Below are 24,179 nucleotides of genomic sequence, written 5' to 3'. Positions count from 1 at the left end.
TATATAAATAGAAGTGGAGCTGCCACTTAAGGTCACTTCATTTCAAACCAAATCTGTGAGCTGTACCTCTGCATCCAAGGTGGCTGAAGCCACAATCAGTCGAAGATCCCCACGCTTCTTTTGAACCTAGGATAGAGACCAAGAACATCCAGAGTAAAAACTATTTTCTGAGATATAAGGCTAGAATCAAGTTTTAAAGCATCCAGGTTACCAGTAACTTCTCTTTAAAAATACTTTGATGCTACAAGACAGCTGATGAACTGAAGCACCCATATCACCCCACAGATCTAACAACCTGCTGACTGTTTTATATGTTCATTTTCAGGGCATTCAGTCTGGAATCATTACAACTTACTCAATTTCTGCTGCGAGTCAGATCTTTTGTAGGTTGAAAGTCAACAACAGTCCCCTATCAGATCACTTCACATGATCAGCAGCAGCACAAGGAAGACTACTTTTTTGCTAACATCATCTAAGGAGAAATTTCAGTATCGGGGGGAGGAAATAGAGGATCCTGAGCATCAGATATCTAAAGTAAATATTTGGGTACGTACAATAGGCTGTAGGATAAACAAGGAACTAGAAATCACCCTCTCTCAAATGCGTTCACTAATCAGCCATCAGGATCAGAAGTTTAATGAAAAGGATGAAAATGAAAACAGTTACAGAGAACATTAAAAAAAAATAACCTTTTTTAGTAAGCCAATGGCAATATCTGTATAAAGAGTCCTTTCATGGGCTTCATCCAGCATGAGGACACTGTCAATAAAGCAGAAAGATTTCAGAAATGGTTTGATTGACACTAGAACCAGTGTCTTCCTCTCTTCTAGAAATATCATTATTTGAAATCTGCTGCTGGACTATTACTGTTTACGTTCACTTAGAAAACTGTGGAAGTTAAAAAAAGCACAGTGATGAAGTGGGGAGAAAAATGTAGATAATATCACGTGGTACATACATACTGTTCTTTATTCAGGCTAGCTTTTGGAAAGGGGTGGAAGAAAAAAGGTCTGTCTTTACTGTACTGCATAGGTTTTCTGGATACCAGAATAGCCTGTGTTTGCTGTTGATCTTTTTTTTATTTGATTAGCAACAGGAAGAAAAAGTTCATTTAAAACTAGTAAATGAAACGATTCAGACTCCATGAGGCCCATTTACCTTTTGTTCTAAAACCACAGCACCAAATCCTGCCGGGTTTGGTGTTGCAATGATCAGTTGATTTTCTAACGGTCTTTACAACATAAAGAAGTCAAACTCCTAAAATAATTTTCATAACTTTTGGTATTTAATTTATAATAACCACACCTTGGTCTAAGAAAATGCAGTTGTTTACCGAATTACACTTCAGCAAGCATTCATGCCATGTTTCCTTACCTGTATCTTGTTAATAAAGGATCAGCCATCATCTCCCTCACCAGCATACCATCAGTTAGAAACTAAAAGTGAACACAAAGAAAAATGTAAAAAAACCTCTAAAAGGTAGTTTTGATTACCGATGTGATTTTTAAAGATTATTTTCTAGGATTTTGCCTAAATTTTTCTTCGCCTTTAATTTTCTAATGATCTACTAAATTGATCTATTTTCGGCTATGGAAGCCAAACATGTATTTCTGAGTGCCAGCCCAGAGATAAGCAGAGTGATTGCTTTTTAATCAGTATTGAACTTTTCAAAATTAGTTATTTTTGTTTTAAAAAAAAAATAACTGATTGGCAGCACTGGAACATAGCAACAGAAGTTTCTTCACTCTTGTCTGTAACATGGCTAAATCTGCCCTACCAATAACATCCTGTGTATCAATGCAGTCTTGACCCCTCTCAAAGTAGGCTACTTAATATCTATCACACACTTCTGACCAGAACACAAACCTTAACATTTCAACAAAATGCAACATTTTAATTTAATACTTTCTTCCTACTAGCCAGTGGAAACCCACCAGCTTTATGGAGCCATTAGACAGTAGTTTGACCTGGGACTCCAACTGTGGCCTTGAACTAGGCAAGAACTGGTGTGCAAGGTAAAAACCTCCAAATTTTCATCTCCAAATGATTAATCATCACACTCAAAAAAAAGATTTCAGCTGCATTTAATGAACAAACTTCTCCACTTCTTTAAAAGGGCTACTAGCCTCAGAAAAAAAAAGTAAATTGTCTCATTCATCATCATTGCTATTCCAGCATAACTAAAGCAAGCTCTCATCTGCACCAACACAAGCAACATTAATATTGCTCACAGCACTAAAGAACAGCTGCAAAGCTTGCTATTTAATCCACATCAAATTACTCTCAGTTAGCCTACTCATCTTATGTTTTATCTGCGCTTTTAATCAAAATCTATTTTTAGTGTGGTGAGGATACTTTAGCTGTGATTCACTGCAGCCTTTCACTATGACTTTGAGTGACACATCAGGTCACACTAGCACTGTACCAATATCTGGCCATACCTACCCTGCAAATCTCCTTTAGTTTTAAAATAGTGGCTGCCAGACTAGCAGAATAGAACACGTACTCGTTTTATTAAGGTTTGGATAGTCACAGCCATTTCAAGCACACTTTTGAGGTACCCACCTGGAAAACTGAAATGCTACCTATTCTCTTTACTAGACATCACAAGATTCTCATTAATGTTGCAAAAGTACTTGAAGAGTTTCAGCTAACCCTTTCAGAGTAACCACATACTGTTCATGTTTCACCTTAATTCTTGTAGCCTGTGGATCCGTGCAGTCGTCAAACCGAATACAATATCCAACTTCATGCCCCAACACTGCACCTCTTTCATCAGCAACTCGGCCTGCAACCTGAGAAAAGAGATTCTTATAAACGAGAGACAGCTCACAGCACACTTCTTCATTTTATCATTATTTTGTCCATAGAGGACTGGCATCAAAACAGGAACAGAGCTAGTGCTTCCAAAGAATTATTTGTTCTCATTCAAACACAAAATCCTGTTCGACATAACAGCGCATACCTAACATACAAGTTGTAAATACTTTTAAAATGTTTTAGTGTAACTTAATAAATCTGTTTCACACTGCTTCTACCCAGGAAAGCTACAGAGGTACCTTTCTGTAGTAAGTACTCTGACAGACCTACAAAGGCAGCCACTCAACCAGTCACAACGCTGGGGAAGGACCACCTACCAGCAATTGCAGGAGTGCCATTTAAGAACACAGTTGGCATGGAAAAAGGGAAAGAGTACAGGTATATGGCATGCAGAAAAGAAGTTATCAGTTAAGCTAATCTGTCCCTGAACTTACAGAGGCTTTTTTTTTAAATAAAGACGCTACCGTACTTTTCATAATACAGCATCTTCTATCCAGAAAACAGACAGACAACTGGCAGAATAATTAAAATCAGCAACAATTTTTGGAACAGCACTACCTTGGGCCAGTTTTAAGTCAATAGCTCCTTTAGCTAAAAATCTTGAGTTATTCAAACTTACTCTACAGAATATTACATATTAGCAGGCCATGGTTTCAGCAAGCTACAAAGACATTTAATAGGTAAAGACACAATAAAACTCCACAATACATACATTAGTCCTAGTAGAATTCCAAGATCAAGCTACTTTCAGTCATTTGAGTGACATTCTAAACCATACTGACAGGCAGTGAATTCATTATTTCACTTGGGATCTTATCACTCCAGCACTTTCAGCCCAAGCATTCAGGATAATTGTCAGCCTGGGTAATGCAAGCAGAAGTTCAGGAATTTCTGAACTATGCAACTAAGTCTAAACTATGCCTCTGCAACTACCTATCTTTACTTCTGACAACCACCATACTCTAGATGGGAAAGCAGATAAGCACACCGATTAAAATAAAAGATCACTTTCAGTTCAAGACAAAGCAATAAATCATCAACTATATCTCTCATCTCCCTGCAACAGCCATACAGTCCAGGCAGTTTGCAACAACATTCTTGAACAAAAATCCTACTGTATCTATATACTAAGCCCTAATTGAGTAATCTTTTTATTTTAGGCTTAAAAATAACGTGTTAAGACATCAAAAAGAAAAGAGAAGTAAGTTTGTCGTGAGAAATCATTGCAGTATACACAACTTCTCCTGTAGAACCGTGCGCTGTCAGCTGTCCTGTGAAGGAGAAAAGGGAGGACACTGCAGGCAGACTGCCCGAAGCACAAGATGCAGATCACTGCTAGAGACTGTTTCCTTAACCATGTTGGATCTGGTCAAAGAATACTGGATGAGATGAAACAGTAAGTTGTACAGCTGCTCACTCTACTACATTTGTACCAGAGGCATAAGCTGATTTGTTGCAGGTACAGATTAATACACTATAAAGAACAGGCAAATGAGGGTTACAAAATGACACCTCAGTTTTCTATACAAAAAGAATGCTGCGGCAGAAACTTCAGCCCACCAAATCAGTGTTTGGCAGCAGTTATGAAGACAAGGAGCACTGGATGCTTTCTGTGCAGACTATAACCAGAGAGTACAAGTTGTTGCCTCAGCATCCCCTCTTCTTCCTCTCATAGTACATCTAGCTGATGTTATGCTCTCCTAGCCATACTATGTATATGAAAAGATTTCTCACAATAAAATTGTTTCTTCTTTTCCCTGACACTCTCACAAGGGGAAACAAACAAAACAAAAAACCGCAACAACAACAACAAAAAACAACACAAAAAAGATTTGAGAAAACTAGGTATGAATTGCCAGAAAGAGGTGCACAACCTCCTCTTTCTGCCACTGGCTATGTTACTATGCACAGATTTACATCATTACTTTACTTTGTGAAAGAAGCTAAGGGTGACACAAGCACAGTTCTAGTCCAGAGTCAATCACAGCTCAACCTTGCGCAGCCTTAACTTCCGTACACAGTTCTGCTGATGCTGCTCAATTTTATTTCAAAGCTTCTACATCTGCAATTCTGGACTTGGAATCCTTGTCAAGACCTACTAATCAGGCTGAATTCAGCGTATAGTACCAGCAATTCTGTGAGGAAGATAAGCAGAAATGTCTATTCATTCAGGAGCTCATGCAGTTGTGATTCCTGCTATTCAGCAAAACCTGCTAATAAACTGGAGGTTATAACGACAACAAGCCAGGAAAACTTGGACATGAAGAAACTCACTGAAACAGCAGCAACCCGACGAGGCTGTGTCACTCCAACAACTCTTCCTTCGGCTGTCCAGCCAGCTTCTGCTAGGTACTGCAAACAAATATTGAGGATAAGAAATGAATTGGTCATGCTGTGATTACAGCAAGGTGTTAGTTCTCCACCCCATGTGCTTTTTCCTATTTCTGACACTAACTGATGCATGACCTTAGGCAAATCAGTTACTCAGAGATTTTGTGCATTATTAATCTCACCATTAAAACTAATATAGTACAATACCTACTTCCTAAGCACATAAGCTTTCAGAAAGCATCTAAGAGCAGTTCCTTGGGTCTCAAGTACTTTTGAACTACTTCATTTTTTTCTCTTCTTTCCTTTACTTTATCACCCCTTTAAGAAAAGAAGCTAAGCAGTGTAAGTCCTGCACTTACACTGAAGCAGATGACTTTCATCATTAGTCTGCCATTTTTTAAGTTAAAATCACGAACGAACTTTGAAACATGCTCAGGCTTTTTTTATTCCTGTCACAAAAGAGAAAATTTTACAAAACCACAAAAATATACAATATCCCAAAAATATCCAAGTACCTTTTCTCCTTCTTAAAAACATATTCTCAACAAAATTTTAAACATGATTCTGATAGAGTAATAAACACTTGCTATAGCACAGAGACTACTATTTGTACCAGCACAAACTTATTTGTTGTGTATGGTCCTTTCCTGTAGTGGAAGAATATATATATATCTGTATATATTACAGATATACCAACTCCTGCTATCTAATATTATATTTCTCTCCTTTTGGTCACACACACGAGCACAGCGGGATTCCATTCTCACACAGCAATTCTGGGTTGCTGGTTTAACGTTTCATGTAAAATCCCCTGAAGGAATACCTGATTTTACCAAGTTAAACAGAGACTTACTTGTGGAATCTGCGTTGACTTCCCACAACCTGTTTCCCCAACAATCACCAGAGTTTGATAGTTCTCCACTAGATAAAGTATGTGATTTCTTAGCTGAAAGAGAAGATGACATTTAAGCACCAAAACCAGATGTGTACAAAAATAAGAAAATAATTAAAATGACTATATTTACATATCTAACAGACACAGTAAATTCATTTTACATGGAGTTTACTGCCAAAAGCTAAACAGTTCTTTAAAATCTATAAATGACATGCACAACATATAGCAATTAACAAAAAACTACAAAGCCTGTAAAACTGTCAGTAACAGTTGTCAAATGGGACAATCAATTCTAACAAATAGAGAGCAAGGTCGTAAAATTATTGTTTTATGCCATAAAGTGATTCTATACTGCTCTTTCAAAAAAAGACATAAGAGCCAGACATCATGCAACAGATTTAATATACCAAAAAGAACTTCTGTACCTTAAAAACAGGCAGCTTTTGTCTTTGTTGTTCAATAGAAAGGGAAGCATAAGGATTATAGATGACGGTTATGCCACTACTCTCAGCAGGACTCTGTCTCTCCTCTGAGACACTGACACCAGGACCTTCCGTGCCTAGATGACATTTGTTAATTTTAACTGGGAGAATACACTTCTGCCTAGTGTATCACAATACCACCAAAATAAACATGTTCCTTACAAGGAAGAATCATGGGTAGGAGCATATATAAAAAGCCTAACTTTTTTATGAAAATAATCAAAATATTAACTAACAGTAAACACGCAGAAATTCTTTCAAATGAAATGTGTGTCTCCTGCTGGCTAAGAAAAAAAAAAAAAACTAATACAAATAAGTATTTGAATTTTTAAAAGAAGATAAAGGAGGAAAAAAGCACATAGGAAAAACATACAGCAAGTTCTTGGGAATTTTCTTCTTTTTCTGTGCAACAGTTCAGATATATCTTCAATATCTTTCTCAGAAGTATGTCCATGGGTTTTAAGCCAGCCAGTCAGACATGTGACAGAACTTCCCTTGACTAAAATCAACCGTATAAACATTCAACCTTGCCTGTTCATGAGATATGCCACTCACGTCAGATCTGAATTTAACTCAGTAACTGAAACTTGATTTATTCCTGCTGCAGGTTACCATAAAACTACTGACAACTGAAAATGCTGAATCATGCAAATGAACTAGAAACAAAAACTCATCTCGATAACAGAATGTATCATCTCCAGCTGCAGATTCAACTGGGAAAGTCCGAGAGCAAAGAGAAGGATTCCCCTGTTTTGTAGGATTTGCTTGTCTGGGCTTTTCCCAGTTTTTCCACTGTTTAAAAACAGCGAGTCCCTATTCAAAACTGCCAAGCAAGTATGATAGCAAATTGATCCAATTTTAAGAGTGATTAGCAATTATTCCAATAACTATTCACTCCCCAGGACACATGGGGAAGTTAAGAACCAGGGACTTGAATATCTGGATCTTGACAAGTCAACGAAGTTAGCAGATATTGCTTGTCATCACCCACTGATTTTCTTTCACAGCATTTTCTATGCTTTTTTTTTTAATACACAACTGTGAATATATTACTATATATATATATTGTTTATACACATATATTACTATAATACCCAGATGATTAAGAAGCTGTTTGCTGAACTAATCTTGACTCTGGAATAGCTTTGCAAACCACAGCATACCACAATGCAGTGACCAATTAAAAAAAAAAAAAAAAATTAACAAACTCAGACCCACCAAGCTTCCCTTTGGGATAAGCAAATGGGAAGGTATACAACTGCCCAAAGCCTGAGGGAACAACCATAGAGTCACAGCACAGCGGAGGCTGGGAGGAACCCCTGGAGACCTTCTAGTCAACACCCTGCTTACCACAGGGTCACTTACAGCGGGCTGCTCAGGTCCTCGTTCAGTCGGGTTGGAGACCCCACAACCTGCCTGACTGCTTGTTCCAGAACCTGATCACTCCCACAGTAGAAAAGGTTTTATGTTTAAGCTGGCTTTCTCATATTTCAGCTCACGCCCGTTGCCTCTTGTACTGTCAGTAGGCACTACCAAGAAAAGTCTGGCTCCATCTTCTTTACACCCCCCTATCAGGTATTTATATACACCAAAAAGATCCTCCTGAGGCTCCTCTTCCCCAGGCTGCACCATCCCAGCTCTCTCAGCCCCTCCTTGCACGTCGCATGCTCCAATCTCTCAATCATCTTCGTGGCCCTTCACTTTGTGGACCTGCTTCAGCAAGACCGTGTCTTCCTGGTGCTGGGGAGCCCACAAATCACCCCAGAGATGGCCTTCCCCATGCTGAGGCGAAGGATCACCTCCCTCAACCGAACAGCAGTGCTCTTCCTCACGCAGCCCGGACACGGGTGACCTTCCTTGCTGCCAAGGCTTCTCAATGGCTCACGCTCAGCTTGTTACTCACAGAACCCCAAGGCCCCCCCAGCTCTGCTAAGCTGCTCTCCCCGGTGTGTGGCACCTGGGGTGACTCCCCCTCAGGGGCAGGACTTCCCACCTCCCTCTGTCAAACTTCTTGGGGGTCCCCTGCGCGTTCCTCCAGCCAGACGAGGCCCCCGTCCCCTCCCCTGCCACCCCCGGTACCGGGCAGCGCCCGGCTGGAACCACAGAGACCTCGCCGCCCCCCAAGCCGCGGCGGCGGAGGGACAGCACGCTTCTGCGCTGCCCTCGGCCTCTAAAATCCGTGCGACCCCCAACAGCGGACACCTGCCGGCAGCAGCGCCGCGGCTTTCGCCGGGGAGGAGGGAACCCCGAGGCCCGCCGCAGACAGCCCGGGAAGGGGCTCTCACACGCACCCCCCGCCGCCCCGGGACCGCAGCTCCTCGCACCGGCCGCGCCCCCTCACCCGGCTTCCAAAACTTCACCGGTCCCACGGTCGCCGCCATCTTGGGGTGAGAGGGCAAACGGAAGCGGCGGGGCCCCGGCGGCGGAGCCCACGTGACGCGCCGCCCGTTGCCATGGTGCCCCGAGGGGCTCTCCCGGGGCCTCCACCCGCGGCCCCGCCGTGCCGGTGCCTCCGCCGAGGGAAGCCGCCTCCCCTCCTCTGAAGGCGGGCAAAAGGCCCCGCCTGGCGCCGACACCGTAGCTGTTGGAGCAAAGCGTTAAGTGCTGAAGCTTTGGTCGTTTCCTGATTTTAACGGCAAAAATGGCGCCCAGTTCCTAATGCCGAGTGTAAGATCCGTGCTGTTACTCAGACACACAGAAGCAACGCTGCTGAGGAAACCCAGCGGATAACGTAGCCTTTAAGTGTGACTGAAACCCACCCTTCATCTCCAAGCCAAAAGGAAAAAGAGCGCAATGTGTGTAACGCAGCCCTCCAGATACCGCTCCTGTACTAAAATGAAGTGTGTAACCTGGGGGAGAAGCTAGGATTCAACGGGACTGAAAGATCGCCTCCAAAAAGTCCTTGTCTCATTAATTAAGTAAAGCTAATCACCTCCCTTCTCCACATGAGGGGTGCCTCCATGCTACGTGCACCGCAGCTGTTGCACTTTTACACCAGAGAGCTGAAGGACTAGAAAGAAAACAATTATAGTAATAGTTACTGGATCCAGCGGTGCACTACCACAGGCTCATTACAGCCCATGAAAGTTATTACTGAATCAAATTTAATGTAGACTTTGACTTAATTAAGTACAGGCTGGAGTAAAAAAAAAAAAACAAAAAACAAAAAAACCAGCTTCTAATAAGTTTAGCAATGCTGTCAAAAATCCATGCTTATGGAAAAAAAAATTAATCACATTTTATATTCTTATTAATCATTCTCATTCTTCATTAATACCTTGACACACTAACAGTGCGGTTGTGGTGATTAACACAGACTGCACTTCAGAACGCTGTACCTCCGTGGTCACTTGTTACACTAAAAGTCTCTAGGTAACCACTCGAAAAAGAGGTTATTCAGTTCTAATTAAAGACATTCTTAAAATTCTAGCTATTTATTTCAATGTACTTTTCAGATTAAGTCCACTCTATCAAAAATAAGCACAACTCAGCACAGTATTTTGTATCATCAATATATTAGCAACTGTTGAGAAAAAGTCCTACTAGTGGCACATGGAAAGAGTTGCCTATTAAAGTAATGAGATGAATCACAAAGTTAAAAACTTATATTTGAGAAAACATATACAGATAATTATTGTGAAAATAAGATTGCACAAACAATATTTTGCATAGAGTCCAACAATGTATGGGGTTTGTTTATGGAAAATATAGTTAAGAATAAAAATATATATTTCAAACTTCTTTACATCTGGATGAAAGTTAAGACTGTTAAACTATTGAACGTTTACAGATTAGGAGAGTCAGCACTATTACATTTCACATGATTGTAAGCGTAGAAGAAAAAGGGCACAGATTAGTTGTATCCTAATCAGTACATTATTGCGTTGCCCATAAAGACCGTTTCTGTAAGCTCCACGTGTCCAATTCAATGTTATCCCGCTGATGGTTAGCAGAGCCCCGCATGAAACTCCCCAGATAAGTTTCAACCTTCCCCTTTGAAGCCCAGAACCCCCAAGACACTTATGCACGCACATACCCGAGTTCTTTGCAGTAGCAAGAGCCTCAAGAACAACCTGAGAAATGCTGTACCTTTGCTTTTGCCGCAGCTGCCATGGTTGGACTAACAAGAGTTTCTGCACTGGCAGGCTGCTGGAACTTCACTGCCTCAATGTACAACTGCTGGGGAGGATAGTTTATTCATTTGGATTTTTTTGTTTTTCTCCAGAAATGGGTGGATTTTTTTTATTTTTTTTTTAAATTGAGCTTGCCCGAAACCTTAAAAATAAATGGTTCTGTTTCTGATTTGCATGTTATTGCATGTCTGCTGGAAGGAAGGCTTTTGAGAAGTAGCAGCAGCTTCATAGATTTCAGATCTACTCAACTTTTCCCATAAGATCAGAAAGCAGTAGCAACCATAAAGAAACCAAAAAGTATATATAGTAATGCCAAGAAAATGGTCTCATTTGGCTCTACTACAAACATAGTAGGTTCTTAGGAATACTATCCCTTGCACACATTTATTGCATGATGTCCAACAATCCAAGTACTCTTATAAAGAAAAGGTTATTTGAAATTCAATCATTGCAGAAGTCTTGTTTGCCTGCCCTGTTAGCTCATTTTGCCTAGCAGCACAGCTTCATGTAAAGAAAATGTAACATTTGAGGACTAGTACCACGGTACTGATCTACTAGTTTCTAGATTATGGTTACTCCAGTTCTGTGTCATGAAACAGTTTGTGGAGAGTTCATGGAACATAAGACTAGGCTTAGACCGATTTCAGAGCTGTACAGCAGTCCTGCTGTTCATCTCTGGAAGAGTTTTAAGCAATATTATTTTCTATAACTAGATTCCCAAAAAAAAAAAAAAAAAAAAAGGTTTGAGCTACTGAGCTAAGACACTGCTAACCCATCAGCTTAAAACATGCAAGAATAGGTGGAGAAATCAGAATCTGAAAGAATACTAGAAGTCATTAATGGCTTTCCAGGTGTTGTTTGGTTTTTTTAAAAACACATCTGAGCCTAAGACAATACCATAATTGTATCTGTTGACCTGCATTATAGTGGTCTTCAAACAAAACCACAATTCCAGTATCACTTTCTCAGTTCGAGGTTTGTTTCCCAGCCGCTCTCACAAACATACTGTAGGACAGTACTGGACATGGATGGCTGGACGTGGTTCCTGAGGTTCTGCTTCTCGCTCTGAGTGAACACGCAATTCATCTCTCTATGATCCAGTGTGGCCTCATAACTAGAGAGCCATTCCTCTTAGTCAGTGGAGGAGAGGCAAGCATTGCATTATTTGACACGTAGACGGCCTCCCTTGAGGCATGCAGCCAGCTTCGCTTCCTTTTTAGATTTCCTACAAATGCTCTAAGATACAAAAACTCCATTCTCAGGAAGTTTTCCCTGGTCAAGTCTCTGGAAGCCACTGTTATCCTGACCAGCTGGTCCAACACCTTATTCTTCTTGCAGCTGGAGAACTCTCTGAGGTTGATAGGCTTTGACCGTGCATAAAGAATCCGAAATTCCAGGTCAAAGTGTGCAACTGCGGGGCCTGACAGGATCAAAATGTTGCTGCTGTTCAGCTTCCCGTCTGTCCACGTAAAACTAGCAAAGGAAGAATGAGAAAATTCCGAGTTGATTGAAAATAAATAGTAAACAAAGTATTAACTGAAAATTCTCTTTCATCACATTTAGTTAGATTGTTCTTATAATCCCAGTGATAAGCAGTGTGCTCTTTTTAGGACAAATGTTACAAATAAACTGTGATAAGGAAAGCAGTTTTGCAACATGGCTGTTTTTCCTTTCCATGTAAAGAAATCATGTAAAGCAACAGAAAGAAACTGGCACTTGCCTGTAGGAGCCCGTTGTCACTCTAATGCCATCAACTAACATGAACTTTTCACGGACTTTTCCAACAATTTTGGCACCTGACCTCGTGTAGTATGTCTTCCCAGTGATATTTCGAATTCTCATCGACTGTTAAAGATACAGCAAGCGTCACGCAGGTTTCAAAGTTAAACGATTGTATTTAAAGGAATAACAGACAACAATAATTATCACTGATGAACTAGCAAAGGTTGCTGCGCAGTGGCACAAGATTCACCCAAATGATCATTTTGTCTTGTTTTAGTAGGCAAAGAGGTGGCATTAAGGGGCAGACCCATAAACCGATTGTGCAGAACGCGACTGTAAAAACTCCTGTTGCCAAATCTTGGAGGGACTCGAACTCCACAGGCGCCCGAGAACCTGCTTCCCCATCAGCCTTCAAAGCGAGCCTGAGCAACCCCAGTCATGCTTTAGGAACTGGACATTCCTCCTACATTTCCTTGAATATTCAATTAGTATTTGTGCTCAGAAAGCAACTGTAACAGCCACTCATAAAGATTTAAGTTTTTCTATTAATTGCCTTCTTACGGAAGAATGGTTAAATCTTTCAAGAAAGAGCTAGAGCTACATAAAACCCATTTCAAGTTGTGGCAGCAGGCAAAAGAGTTTCTTCTTTTGATAGCTCAAAGATGACAGTCATAAGAGGACCAACTCTCTGTGCCTATAAATAGGACAAGGCTCACCTTTTCCTGTTCCAGGTCAACTCCCAGATCCTTGCACATCTTTAGGAAGTGGGAAAATGAAGACTGATCTAGAAGGATATATGCTTTAACTTGCCGCTGGCTACAAGCTTCCAAGAGGTCTTTGAAGATATCAGTATCTGTGAAGGAATCCATAACCAGGGCAATCATCTGCAATAAGTTTCAGAAGAAATCATTAGGCTGTGTCCACAGCATCCCAAGGGAGACAGCACATGAGGGGTTTGATTTTTAAATTAAATATTCCCCCCCCCCCCTTTTTTTTTTCCCCTTGTGGTTATGGAACATGGTACGGTCTTCTGTGATACGGTATATTCTTCTGTTGTTCACAGGACTGCTGAAACATTTAACAGACATATAAAGAAGAGAGGAGAGGAGAGAGGAGAACTCTGATAGACTAAAGTTCTGAGAAAAGAACGGTATTTTGGTAAAGGCAATTACCAAGTGCAGTACGCTGAGGTACAGGAGACACAATATACAATTTCATCAATATGGGAGAAAAAAGCCTGCAAATAACGAACCTATTAAAAATAAATAGGAGAGATGGTGGGGAAAAAATAAAGCAATAACAAAATAGCAGAGTAACTGAAATCGGGAGTTTATTTAAAAGTAAAGGAAGGGGGAAGGACGAGGTGGATCTCGGGAAGCCGTGCGGGAGCGGCGGGGAGGGAGGGGAGCGGGGTCTCCCCGCCGCCGGCGCCCACTCACCTGCCGGGCGGAGCGGATCTGCCGCCGCACCGCCTCCTTGCAGCCGTAGATGCTCTCCCCGCAGCCGGGCTGGAAGTGGGCCTCCACCCGCGTCAGCCCGCGGAAGGCGCCGCTGGCGAAGCCCGGCCAGCCCAGCTCCAGCGCCGGCGGCTCCAGGTCCGAGCGCTCGGGGAAGTAGGTGAGCGAGGAGGCGTCGAGCGAGGCGCCGAGCGAGGCCTCGCCCGCCGGCTCCGGGGCCGCGGCGGGCGGCAGGGCGCCCCGCGCGATGGCCTGCACCTCGGGCTCCGAGAGGAACGGCGGCAGCTGCTCCCGCCGCAGGAAGGCCCGCAGCGCCTCGGGGCCGCCCGCCACCAGCTCCTCCAGCGCCAGCCGCTGCGCCTCGCTGTAGGGCCCGGGCGGCCGCGGCGGCCAGCGCCCGGCGCCCTCCTCCAGGCACTGCGACGGGTTGGCCATGGCGCGGCCGGCCGGCGCCCCGCCGCCCCGCGCCTTTATAGCGGCTCCGCGGGCGGGCCCCGCGCCGCGGGAGGCCCTTCCCCGCCTCCCGCCCGGCCCCGGGGAGCGGGACGGGGCCGGCGGCGCCGCCGCGCCGGGAGGCTGCTCCGCAGGCGAGGGGCCCGCTCCGCCCGTCCTCTCGCAGCCGCCGGCAGCGGGGGAAGGAAAGGGGCGCTGGAGCAGCGTCGCCCACGGGAAAGTCACGGGCGGCAGAGCGGCTGGCTTCCCCCCCGCCCAGGCAAGTATCCGCAGGAAAGCGAGCCTTGAATTAAGCAGGGAGAGTAAGTACAGCCCTCGACCTGCTCCCCAGCCCCTGATCAAAAGGCTGCTCCTAAGGTTAGAGAGGGCAGACGGCCCTCCCGGCCAGGCGGCTTCATTACAGGCTGCTCCGCTCACCCGGAGCAGCAGGAAAGCACCAACAACAGGGGCAGAGCTGCATTAGTCACCCGGATTCAAAATGCCAAACAAATAGAAAACAAAGCTCGGCAGTGATCAGGTGAAAACCCCCATGGCAAAAGGAGTTTATTTGTAAACTGTTTCTTGTTCCGGTGAGAGTACCATAACAGCCGCACAGTGTAATGAAGTTAAAAAGCACATAGAACAAACAAGTTGATTTTACATACGTTCAAGCACTGCTGAACATGAGCTCTTAAAAAAATACAACTCAAGAGTGGCTTTGAAGGTGTATCTCAGCTCTCTCATGCAATTTGCTTCGCTCTGGGTGTTCCAGCTCCAGGGACCAGGCAAGAGAGTATCTCATCTTTTTAAACAAGTGCGGACAGAGCTGCTTTTCCCCCCGCCTGCACCGCCTCGTACACCTGCCTTACAGCTGCAGGGAAGGAGTGGCTGCTTCGAAATCCAAGCAAAAAAAGTAGCTAAGCCTCTTTGTCTATATGGATTTCAGAGACAGAAATGCCAAAGTTAGTAGAATAAAGTGTTCCTCTCTACACTTAAGTTGCAGCCTTGTTTAGTTTTGGGTATTTTTGTGTTTATTCACCCATTCATTGCTGTTTATGGGAATATTCATGATAACAGCTGAAATGTGCCATCTACTGGAGACACATGCCCATAAATAAGAAAAGGCATAACCCAGATTGATTTGACTTGGCAGAATTCAGTCTGCTTGGTCACTAAAGTACTGGGATGTGGGTCTAAGGAATAACAGCACAGGTCAGAGCTCAGAGAGAGAATCCACACGCTGCACAGACAGACACACACACACACACACACACACACACACACTACTGCTAACAAATATTCAGATAATGTCTCTGCAAAGCAACTTAACCTAAGATCCATTTAATATTGAAAGTAGAGTATTTTCAAAAACTAGAGTGGCACTTCAGCTCTTCAAACTAAGTTAGTAGTGGATAAAGGATAAACAGAGCAGGAAACAGAATATTTCAGACAGGACAGTCTAAAGAGAAAAAAAAATTTTTTTCACTCTCACACTTACTGGTAGTATAATAGTAGCAAACATAACCCATAACATTTTGTAGTGCATGTGTCAGTTTATTTTGTTGAACAGGGGCTTTGTCATGTGCCCCCAGTGACTGTCTCGCCTCTAAGTTCACTCCAAAGAAGGAAGCTGTTTACAGGTCTCTTAACAGAAGCAAGACAGCTCAGACATTCCTAGACCAAGCCAGAACTGGAAGCTCATTTCACAGTGCTAAGACTAAAAGTCTTAATTCTGTGTAACAAGTTGCACAAGAGACAAAGTTCTCTGAAGTCATCCCAAAAGAGAAGTACAACAGGTATGCTGCAGCAAGACACTGAACTCCAGATATCACCTCATCTCCCACTCACAAGCACAAAACCACAACACTTCAGCAATCCATTCCCATTAAGAGTCTTACAAGTCCAATAGATCTAGCTTTTAGTTCCAAATACTAGAAACATTTACATCAGGGCTGTACCTAAAATGGGTACAGCTATCTCAGAGTTGCTACTTCCTGGTCTTGGTTTTAAAAAGATGCTCTTCTGAGGATGTGTGTATATATATATATACACACACACACACACACTTTTATATATATACATATATGTATGTATCTACACAAAGGCATGAGAGGGTGATCAAACTGAAGAGCTAGTTAGTTCAGCCCATTTCAGAAGGCTTAAACAGTGGAAAAAGAATACAGCTGAAAATAAGAACCTGCAACTGCTCCAACAGACCCTTCACAACTTTAGTGGAAGAGTAATGTATGTATCTCTGAAGTCAGAATAAAATTAGCTGTTTCCCCTCATGCCAAAGATAAAGTAGAAATAAAAGCCAATATGAAAAAGAATAAAAAAAAAATTGAGTATACCTTGATGTAAGCTAAATCTCCAAAGCCACTCTGAGCAAGATCAGTCTGACTCAGATTTTTCCAAATTTACATAAATTAAAGCCAGAGCATTAGCAACCCTAGAAGGCAGTAGTAAGTTTACTTTTCAGGTTAAACATCCAGAATTAAAATGAACCATCACCACTAATGCATGTAAAAGGAACATGTAAGCAGTTACAGTATAAATAACCCCCTTTTTTATTGCTTAAATTGCATAGTATAAAACAAAGTGCTGGAGAGTGATGTACACACATATTAAGAAAGTAAAAGTGCTGTAAGGAAGTGGAAGAACCAGCAGATACAAAGTGACTGCAATTTGAGACTGGAGCTTTTGTGTTCTGCATTCAGTACAGTAATCATTTATTCATAGAAAAGAGTGAAACGTCCCGGAGGCTGCGCAGGCTGGCACTGATGTCACGCCTCTGCTTTAGATTGCATCTTCCAGTGTATTGGGTCATGTAGTTTCCAGGCACACGTCCCCTCCGGGACAGGATATCCACCATGTGGCTAAGCTTCGACCTGATAGTGGAGTAGTGGAATTGCCTCTCTTTATGCAGTTTTTGGAAATACTCTGCCCTGTGACTGCTAGAATATTCAAAGGACCGGAGAGAAGATAGTGAGCCGGTAGAGCTTGCAAGCGAGCACTGGGACGACGATGAAGACAGTGATCGCAGACTAGAACTTGATACAGCCTTTCCAGACAGAGCAGATCCTTCTTTTGACAGCTTTCGGTGAAGCAGGGGTGTTTCTGCGTACTCATCTTCCTTTGTCTGTGTCACTGCAGTCTTCAGCAAAAGTGAAGTCTGAGTGCCCGTCATTCTAGCAGCAACAGAAGTCTGAGTGCCAGTTTCTGCTGTTACAGCACTGGTCTGCGTGGCAGCATTACACGCGGTCACTACAGGCTTCTCTTCCCATCGGCCAGTTTGAGTCGATGCGCTTTTCCGTTCCACTATGGCCTCTTGATCGCTGAACGACTCATCTTCACAGAGGCAAGAATGCCCCAGGTTACAAGGTTTGCCTCCAGGACTATCTTCAGCCTGCTCTAGTTCTTTCAACAATTTCTTTGGAGTACTAGACAATCTGGCAAATTCTGCTCTCAAGTTGCCTTCCACAGTATATTCTTCAGGGGACTCTGTTCTGTTCACCAGGTGATCAAATATCCCACTGTTCCTGCAGCTGGACAGCCACTTTGGGCTGATGGGCATCGACTGGGCATAAAGAATCCTGAACTGGAGGTCAAAATGTTCCACCACTTGCCCTGACAATAGCAGCAGGTTACTGCTGTTCAGCTTCCCATCGGACCACGTGAAACTATTGAAAACAAACCAAGATTCACAGTTAATCTCCAGTGCGTTTCAACACGTACAGTTACAGATAGCAAGACTCAGCCTAGAAGTGCTGTGCATCAGGAAGGTATAAAGTCAATAGACTATTCACTCTCTCTTCTTCAGGAAGAGCTCTATTTAGCCATGGCCAAGTGCTTTGCTAGCAACAAGTTGTGTAAACCAGTTTTCCAAAGCTGTTTGCAGTTTTGTGTTAGTCCCACTTAGACTCAGCTAGTCGACTTGCCATTGATTAATACCAGGCAAACAGCAAAGTTAATGCCTCCTTCTCCCAGAAACTCCCCCTTTCTATAAGTTCATCAGGCACCAGCAGACCCCAATACTTGCCTGTAGGAGCCTGTTGTCACTCTAATGCCATCAATTAACATAAACTTCTCATGGACTTTCCCAACAATTTTGGCACCTGACCTCAGGTAGTATGTGTTCCCCGTGAGAGTTCGGACTCGCATCAGCTGTTTCAGAAAAGAAGGGAAAAAGTAACATCAGATTTAAGTTAACTTCCAGAAAGTTTTGGTTAGCAATTCTACCTAAGAGCAGCTATGCACACTATGGAAGATAGGAATGAAATTAGCTTCCTTATATTGTCTGCATGCGAGTGTTATTAGTTACACAGTGCTAAATTTCTGTTAGATTAGGAGAGTCTGTGGAGAGAACATCCAGTTCTAATTAATTACTGCCCACGAAGCTAGGAGTGTTTCCCTGTCCAGAGAAACTCTCACTGGGGTGAACATAAGCCTGTCCAAGCCAAGCCATAACACAGTCATGTCAGCTTATATTCAGAGGAATCAACTAAATCACCTGGTTCACATCATCCGAACCCTTTTAAATGAAAGCAACTATGTATTAGGAAAGAAACGAGATGTTGCCAGAGCTATACCACCCTTGAGCTTCCCGTGTTTGTTTTCCTTAGCAAGCAGTTCCTTGAGCCAAAGAATAAAGCTACTTAGATCTTACAAAATTAAATGCTTAAAAATTGTTGCTTCCTCAGGACAGGGATCACAGTGCGCGCTCCACCCAGCACAGCAGGTTGTTGCATAGCATGGCTGTAGCTCCCACATACGGGTAGCGTACGGTAGTAGATGCGCCTTTTCTGCATGGTTTTTGCCGAGTTTGTGAGCAGTTTCACATGTTGGATTAGAGACTGTACTGAAACCATGCAATATTGAGCCTTGATCTTCAGGAGCTGAGAAACATTTCAGAAAATCCCCTTTTATATCAGTTATCAGCCAGGATGCTTTAGTCTTTCAAGGGAGTCTGATGTTTTATAGAAGGTATCTTTGACATCCATAACCATAACTGTACCACAAAAAATAAAACCAAACCATACCCACCCATTTTTAGTACTTACACTTTCCTGCTCAGGACAAACTCCCAAATTCTTGCACATTTCCAAAAAATGGGGTAGAAAGTCCTGGTCAAGAAGGATATAGACAGGGACTTTGCGGTTTTTATAGGCATCCTGAAGGTCACCAAAGATATCAATATCTGTGAAGGAATCCATCACAAGGGCAATCACCTGCAAAAAAAAAAAAAAAAAAAGCAACAACAGTCATTCAAGAGCTTTATTTTACTCAAGGCCAGATTACTGCCTCCCCCAGCCGTTCTCTCCTGCTGCCATCACCAAGGCCAGACGCACATTTCTTTGTCCTGCTGCACAGGCCCTGGCAAGTTATAAAATATTTCTATATTCCCACGTTTCTGTAAATTCACTGTGCCCTGGAGCGCAAAGCATAAGCCTGAAGAGGTTTTTCCCCTCACGTCTGCTGCTGCTGCTTTTGTACACTTTCACAGCCTGCTTTCCTACATAATCTCGCGTAATTTGGCCTTCTGGTAACATCAGGGAAGCTGATCACAGCAGAATCGGGAATCCAGACAAGCCATCCCAACTCCTGCGCTCCCAGCGTGGCATACCTGCTACAGATAGCCACTGCCTGCAGGAGAATTAGCTCGAATGGCCTCCTCACTGTCACAGCTGAACATCTCACAAACCCTGATTGCTTTCTTTTTGTGTGGTAGGAAGGCAATACTGTCCCTATATAAGTTACCAAAAGATAAACTAGTTCTGTGGCAATGTTTTTCACTATTTCCAGGCTCTTACTGGAAGTATTCTGACTTTCCATCCCATACATTCACAAGAAATCCTTCCACTCACTCAACTGAACAGGTCTTTACAGAAGGCAAGTCCTAAAATGGGAAGATTTTCTCTCAATAGGCCAAAGACAAGACAACAGTCCTACATTTATGAACAATCTCTCCAGCTAATTCGCAGCCGCATCGCACACCTTTTCAGTGCTGGAGTTCTCACCCTTCAAAACCAGAAACACACATCTGTGTGTGGACACAAAGGCATAAAGGATTTGGCTTCACGACTTACTTTTCTATTCTCTTTCTCTTAGACCAGCATCAAAGTATATCATATAATCAACAACAGTTATACAGCTGCTGTGGGTTCCTGGCACCTGCCCAGATACACAAGGCATCCACACACTGCTGCAACACACCCAAGGCGTATATGCATGCAACAGAGCTGCTCTGTGTGTGGCATTGCCTGTACTCAGAGGAGACGTTTCCCACAAGAACAGGCTAAGCTTTGCATTCACACCTGTGCCCTGCTCCCTAAGGGACTGGCTCCATATGGATGAGTTCTTATGTATAACACACACAGGTGCGTTGATATTTCTAGATAAAAGTTAGTTTATGCTTGTGCTTCTTATGCGTCTCCTGTGCTTTTCTCCACTCTATCACTTGTCTAAGTGTCAAAGGAAGATAAAGAAAAATAAGATGTTTTGACAAGAACAGCTGAATAAGAAAATAACCCCTGAAGACAGAACGATTCACACTAAATGCCTTGGAAACACTGGTGCCTTCAAATGACTACTCAATTAGCAGCTCATTTGAGTTTTAATCCCAGAATTAGCTGAAAGAGAAATACACTTTTACTCAAAATGAGCAAAAGTACAGTTATGTTTAGAGGAGAGAGAGAAAACCCTTTTCTCTACACTGATCCATTCAGGATAGCGGAGGCAAGACAGCAATGATGTCCCCTTAAGCCACTCAAGCTAACCACCTTTGAGCAAACTGAGAAGATACTACACAGCATCTGAAGTTTTCCTGTTCCTCACATTAACCCAAAGAACTCAGCCATGACTGAGCAACATCGCACAGCGTCTGATATTCAGTAAATTATAGGGGGTCAAAATTTATCCATGTCCATAAAAACGCTCCCTGGATCAGGCACGTACACAGCAATGCAGGAACAGCCTGCCTGGCTTTTGGCTCGGTGCGAGCGAAGGCATTTGACAGGATGCTACAAGCAAGAACATCACAAACAAGTACAGCTTCTTGGAGAAACAGATGTTTTCATGGAGTTTACTCGAATGATCAGACTGGTCCTTTTCAGGTAGATGAGAACAGAGCTTCCTCTGTGACCGTTTCTGGCAAGAAGCCCATCGTTCATCTCATCCTCACGCACACCCCAAGCTTCTGCGCTCAGAAGTGGGCAGGGTCAAGCTCAGTTGCTAATTCAGGGTGTGCCATGTGCGAGCACAAGTTACAGACAGCCAGAGGTTGCTTCACCTGGCCACCAAAAGAGGAAGCTATACATTTAAATTTTAGCTAAGCCAATTGAGTGGCTGCTAGTGAGAAGGGTGGTTCCCTCCTGGGGATTACAGTTAGAGGCTATAAACTCAGGTAACATAATGAGTTACAGACAACAGTTAGAAATTACTACTCTGCATGCTTTTTTTTAAGCCATACTCTGCATCAGATCAAAACCATCCATTCCTACAGGAGGGAAGTCCTGCTAAGAGCAGGTCTGCACATTACTTACGGGCAATTAATGAGGAGAAAGAAGTGAAGAAGGGAGATATAATCATAGGGTTACCTCTGTAGATATCATTCTTTTGTAAGAAAGGATATGACACAAGAAAGGCCTCTAAGGGCCAGTAGGAGGTTTCTGCAAGCAAATCTGTCTTGCAGAGCACATCAGTAAGGACCTGGAAGAGAAAACCTTCCACTTTGATGAATAACAGCAAAATGAGCTTGAAACCAGCAGGTGGTTTGGCCATGAACAGCAGCAGCAGCAGTTCTGCATGTGGTACTGGGGGACGAGGAACCCACTGCCTCCAGAGCAATGCTAACAGGAAGGCGAGATTTCACGGTGTAGCATACAGATGGACGCTGTTCGGATGAGCACACGTCACTGTGTATTTACGACCTTGTCCTCCTAACGAGGCTTTCTTTAACTCGACAGGGGTTTTAAAGCCACTTGGCCTTGCTTAGTGTCGTGGGAAGGAGATACTCACTGACACGGTTGCTGATTTTCGCTCCGGTTCGCTGGCCCGCTGGAGACGGGCCCCGGGCTGAGCGCTGCGGGCAGAGCCCGCACCCCCGGGACCCCCACTCACCTGCCGGGCGGAGCGGATCTGCCGCCGCACCGCCTCCTTGCAGCCGTAGATGCTCTCCCCGCAGCCGGGCTGGAAGTGGGCCTCCACCCGCGTCAGCCCGCGGAAGGCGCCGCTGGCGAAGCCCGGCCAGCCCAGCTCCAGCGCCGGCGGCTCCAGGTCCGAGCGCTCGGGGAAGTAGGTGAGCGAGGAGGCGTCGAGCGAGGCGCCGAGCGAGGCCTCGCCCGCCGGCTCCGGGGCCGCGGCGGGCGGCAGGGCGCCCCGCGCGATGGCCTGCACCTCGGGCTCCGAGAGGAACGGCGGCAGCTGCTCCCGCCGCAGGAAGGCCCGCAGCGCCTCGGGGCCGCCCGCCACCAGCTCCTCCAGCGCCAGCCGCTGCGCCTCGCTGTAGGGCCCGGGCGGCCGCGGCGGCCAGCGCCCGGCGCCCTCCTCCAGGCACTGCGACGGGTTGGCCATGGCGCAGTGGGATCCGGCCCGGCCGCGGCCGGCGGCGCCTTTATAGCGGCTTTGAATCCAAACAGCGCCGCGCCGCCGCCGCCAGTGGGGGAGCCGCGCCCCGCCCCGCGCCCCGGTTGGCTGCGGTGAAGGCGGCCCGGCCCCGCCGGCGCCTTCAGGCCGGGGCGGGCCGCGGGGAGGCAGCGGGGCCGCGAAAGCCGTTCTCCGCCGCCTTGGCGCCAAGGGGTCGCGCAGCCCCGTTAGTACCCGGCCCTGGAGGCCGCACGCCCCGGCGCTCCCCTCCTGAGGCCGCGGCGGCCATTTCGCGCTCTCGGGCCTCCACACCGAACCCCTTCCGTGCGGCCCCGGGGCCCGACACAGGCCTGCGCCATGGCCGGCCCCGCCGGAGGCCTCCCGGCAAAACCGGCCCCGTTCCTCTCACCCGCCACGTCCCGCCCTCCATCAGGCAGGGCCGGCAGGGTGAGGGTGCTTCCACCTTCGCCCGAACCAAACCTCCTTGGGAAGGGCCCTCCACGACGCACGCTAACACGCACCTGGCCCAACACCTCGAACACCGCAAAATCCGGGAAAGGCTGTTAGGATTTTGGCCTTCCTGCTTGTCCCCAAAAGGAATTACTGCCACCAGCAGAAAAATAAAAAGTTCCACCAACCCACTGCCTAGATTTACTCTTCTCGGCAATTCCTGGCAGTACTAACGGTTGTAGGAGAGGCAGACACATTTAGGCAGAGTCCCAAAATGTAAACCGATTGAATAAAACTCAGTGGCATTTTTTGTATTATTAAAAGAAATTTAATATAATTTTTAAATTAAAAAAATTCAATCTCTCTATTAAAGACACTGAGTCAGATGCTAATACTGTCAGACATACCCTTTTGGCATGAGTTTTACATACAATTTAAGATTTTATGCATTGCTTCATGTTAAGAAACCATCTTTTCATACTTACAGTAGCAATAAAGTCAATTCCATACAATATCAAATATCCTTTTTTTAAAAAAAAGTTTTAAATATATTAGACTCTGATTGCCAAAATGCCATTTTATACACAAAGCTGCTAATACAATATACACTTCTTACATTATTTTTTTCACATAAAATACATTTCATCAAGTTTTATTTGTACATCGTTTACTACTGATCGATGCAATTACGAATTATTGCAGAAGGCTTGCCATCATTTGTTAATATCCTGTACATGCAGCAGTCACACCGAGCTGTACCAGGGTTACCGACACCACTGGAGTCCGTTCTCACACTGCAATCTATCGGCTGAAGACGTAGAGGTGGCAACACTTAAGGCTGAATCTGCACTGGTTTAAAACCCGTATGTCCCCT

At 44.4% G+C, this 24,179-nt stretch overlaps 3 protein-coding genes across 5 annotated transcripts in view; all 3 read right to left on the bottom strand.

Annotated features, from left to right (window-relative positions):
* The window catches only part of DHX35 (DEAH-box helicase 35), a 32,960-nt gene extending 24,027 nt beyond the window's left edge, over positions 1-8,933 (bottom strand). For 2 of the 3 annotated variants that reach the window (XR_014229635.1, XM_082325644.1), the window contains exons 1-8: positions 8,870-8,929; positions 6,472-6,605; positions 6,005-6,097; positions 5,095-5,172; positions 2,691-2,795; positions 1,375-1,436; positions 690-759; positions 67-126 (exon numbers count right to left, since the gene is read on the bottom strand). Coding sequence is in view for 2 of the 3 variants with exons in the window: in XM_082325644.1 (XP_082181770.1) it covers positions 67-126; positions 690-759; positions 1,375-1,436; positions 2,691-2,795; positions 5,095-5,172; positions 6,005-6,097; positions 6,472-6,605; positions 8,870-8,909 (642 nt within the window). In the remaining variant the exon portion in view is untranslated. Of the gene's footprint in view, positions 1-66; positions 127-689; positions 760-1,374; positions 1,437-2,690; positions 2,796-5,094; positions 5,173-6,004; positions 6,098-6,471; positions 6,606-8,869 lie in introns of all 3 variants that reach the window. The other variant, XM_082325645.1, reaches the window with a different exon arrangement.
* Positions 8,934-10,070: 1,137 nt separating this feature from the next.
* Positions 10,071-14,275, bottom strand: LOC309596847 (protein FAM83D-B-like; the record flags this gene model as incomplete). Its single annotated transcript, XM_082325586.1, has 4 exons — positions 10,071-12,134; positions 12,382-12,506; positions 13,100-13,267; positions 13,823-14,275. The coding sequence occupies 4 exons, from the start codon at positions 14,273-14,275 to the stop codon at positions 11,744-11,746; spliced, it is 1,137 nt and encodes a 378-aa protein (XP_082181712.1). The 3' UTR covers positions 10,071-11,743.
* Positions 14,276-16,837: 2,562 nt separating this feature from the next.
* On the bottom strand, positions 16,838-22,843 carry LOC309596820 (protein FAM83D-like; the record flags this gene model as incomplete). Its single annotated transcript, XM_082325536.1, has 4 exons — positions 16,838-17,952; positions 18,312-18,436; positions 19,333-19,500; positions 22,391-22,843. The coding sequence occupies 4 exons, from the start codon at positions 22,841-22,843 to the stop codon at positions 16,998-17,000; spliced, it is 1,701 nt and encodes a 566-aa protein (XP_082181662.1). The 3' UTR covers positions 16,838-16,997.
* Positions 22,844-24,179: the final 1,336 nt, after the last annotated feature.

Source organism: Platalea leucorodia (assembly GCF_965183815.1).
Source record: "Platalea leucorodia genome assembly, chromosome: 13".
NCBI lineage: Eukaryota > Metazoa > Chordata > Aves > Pelecaniformes > Threskiornithidae > Platalea > Platalea leucorodia.
The sequence above is the reverse complement of the archived record's forward strand: the minus strand, read 5'-3'. Positions and strand labels throughout refer to the sequence as shown.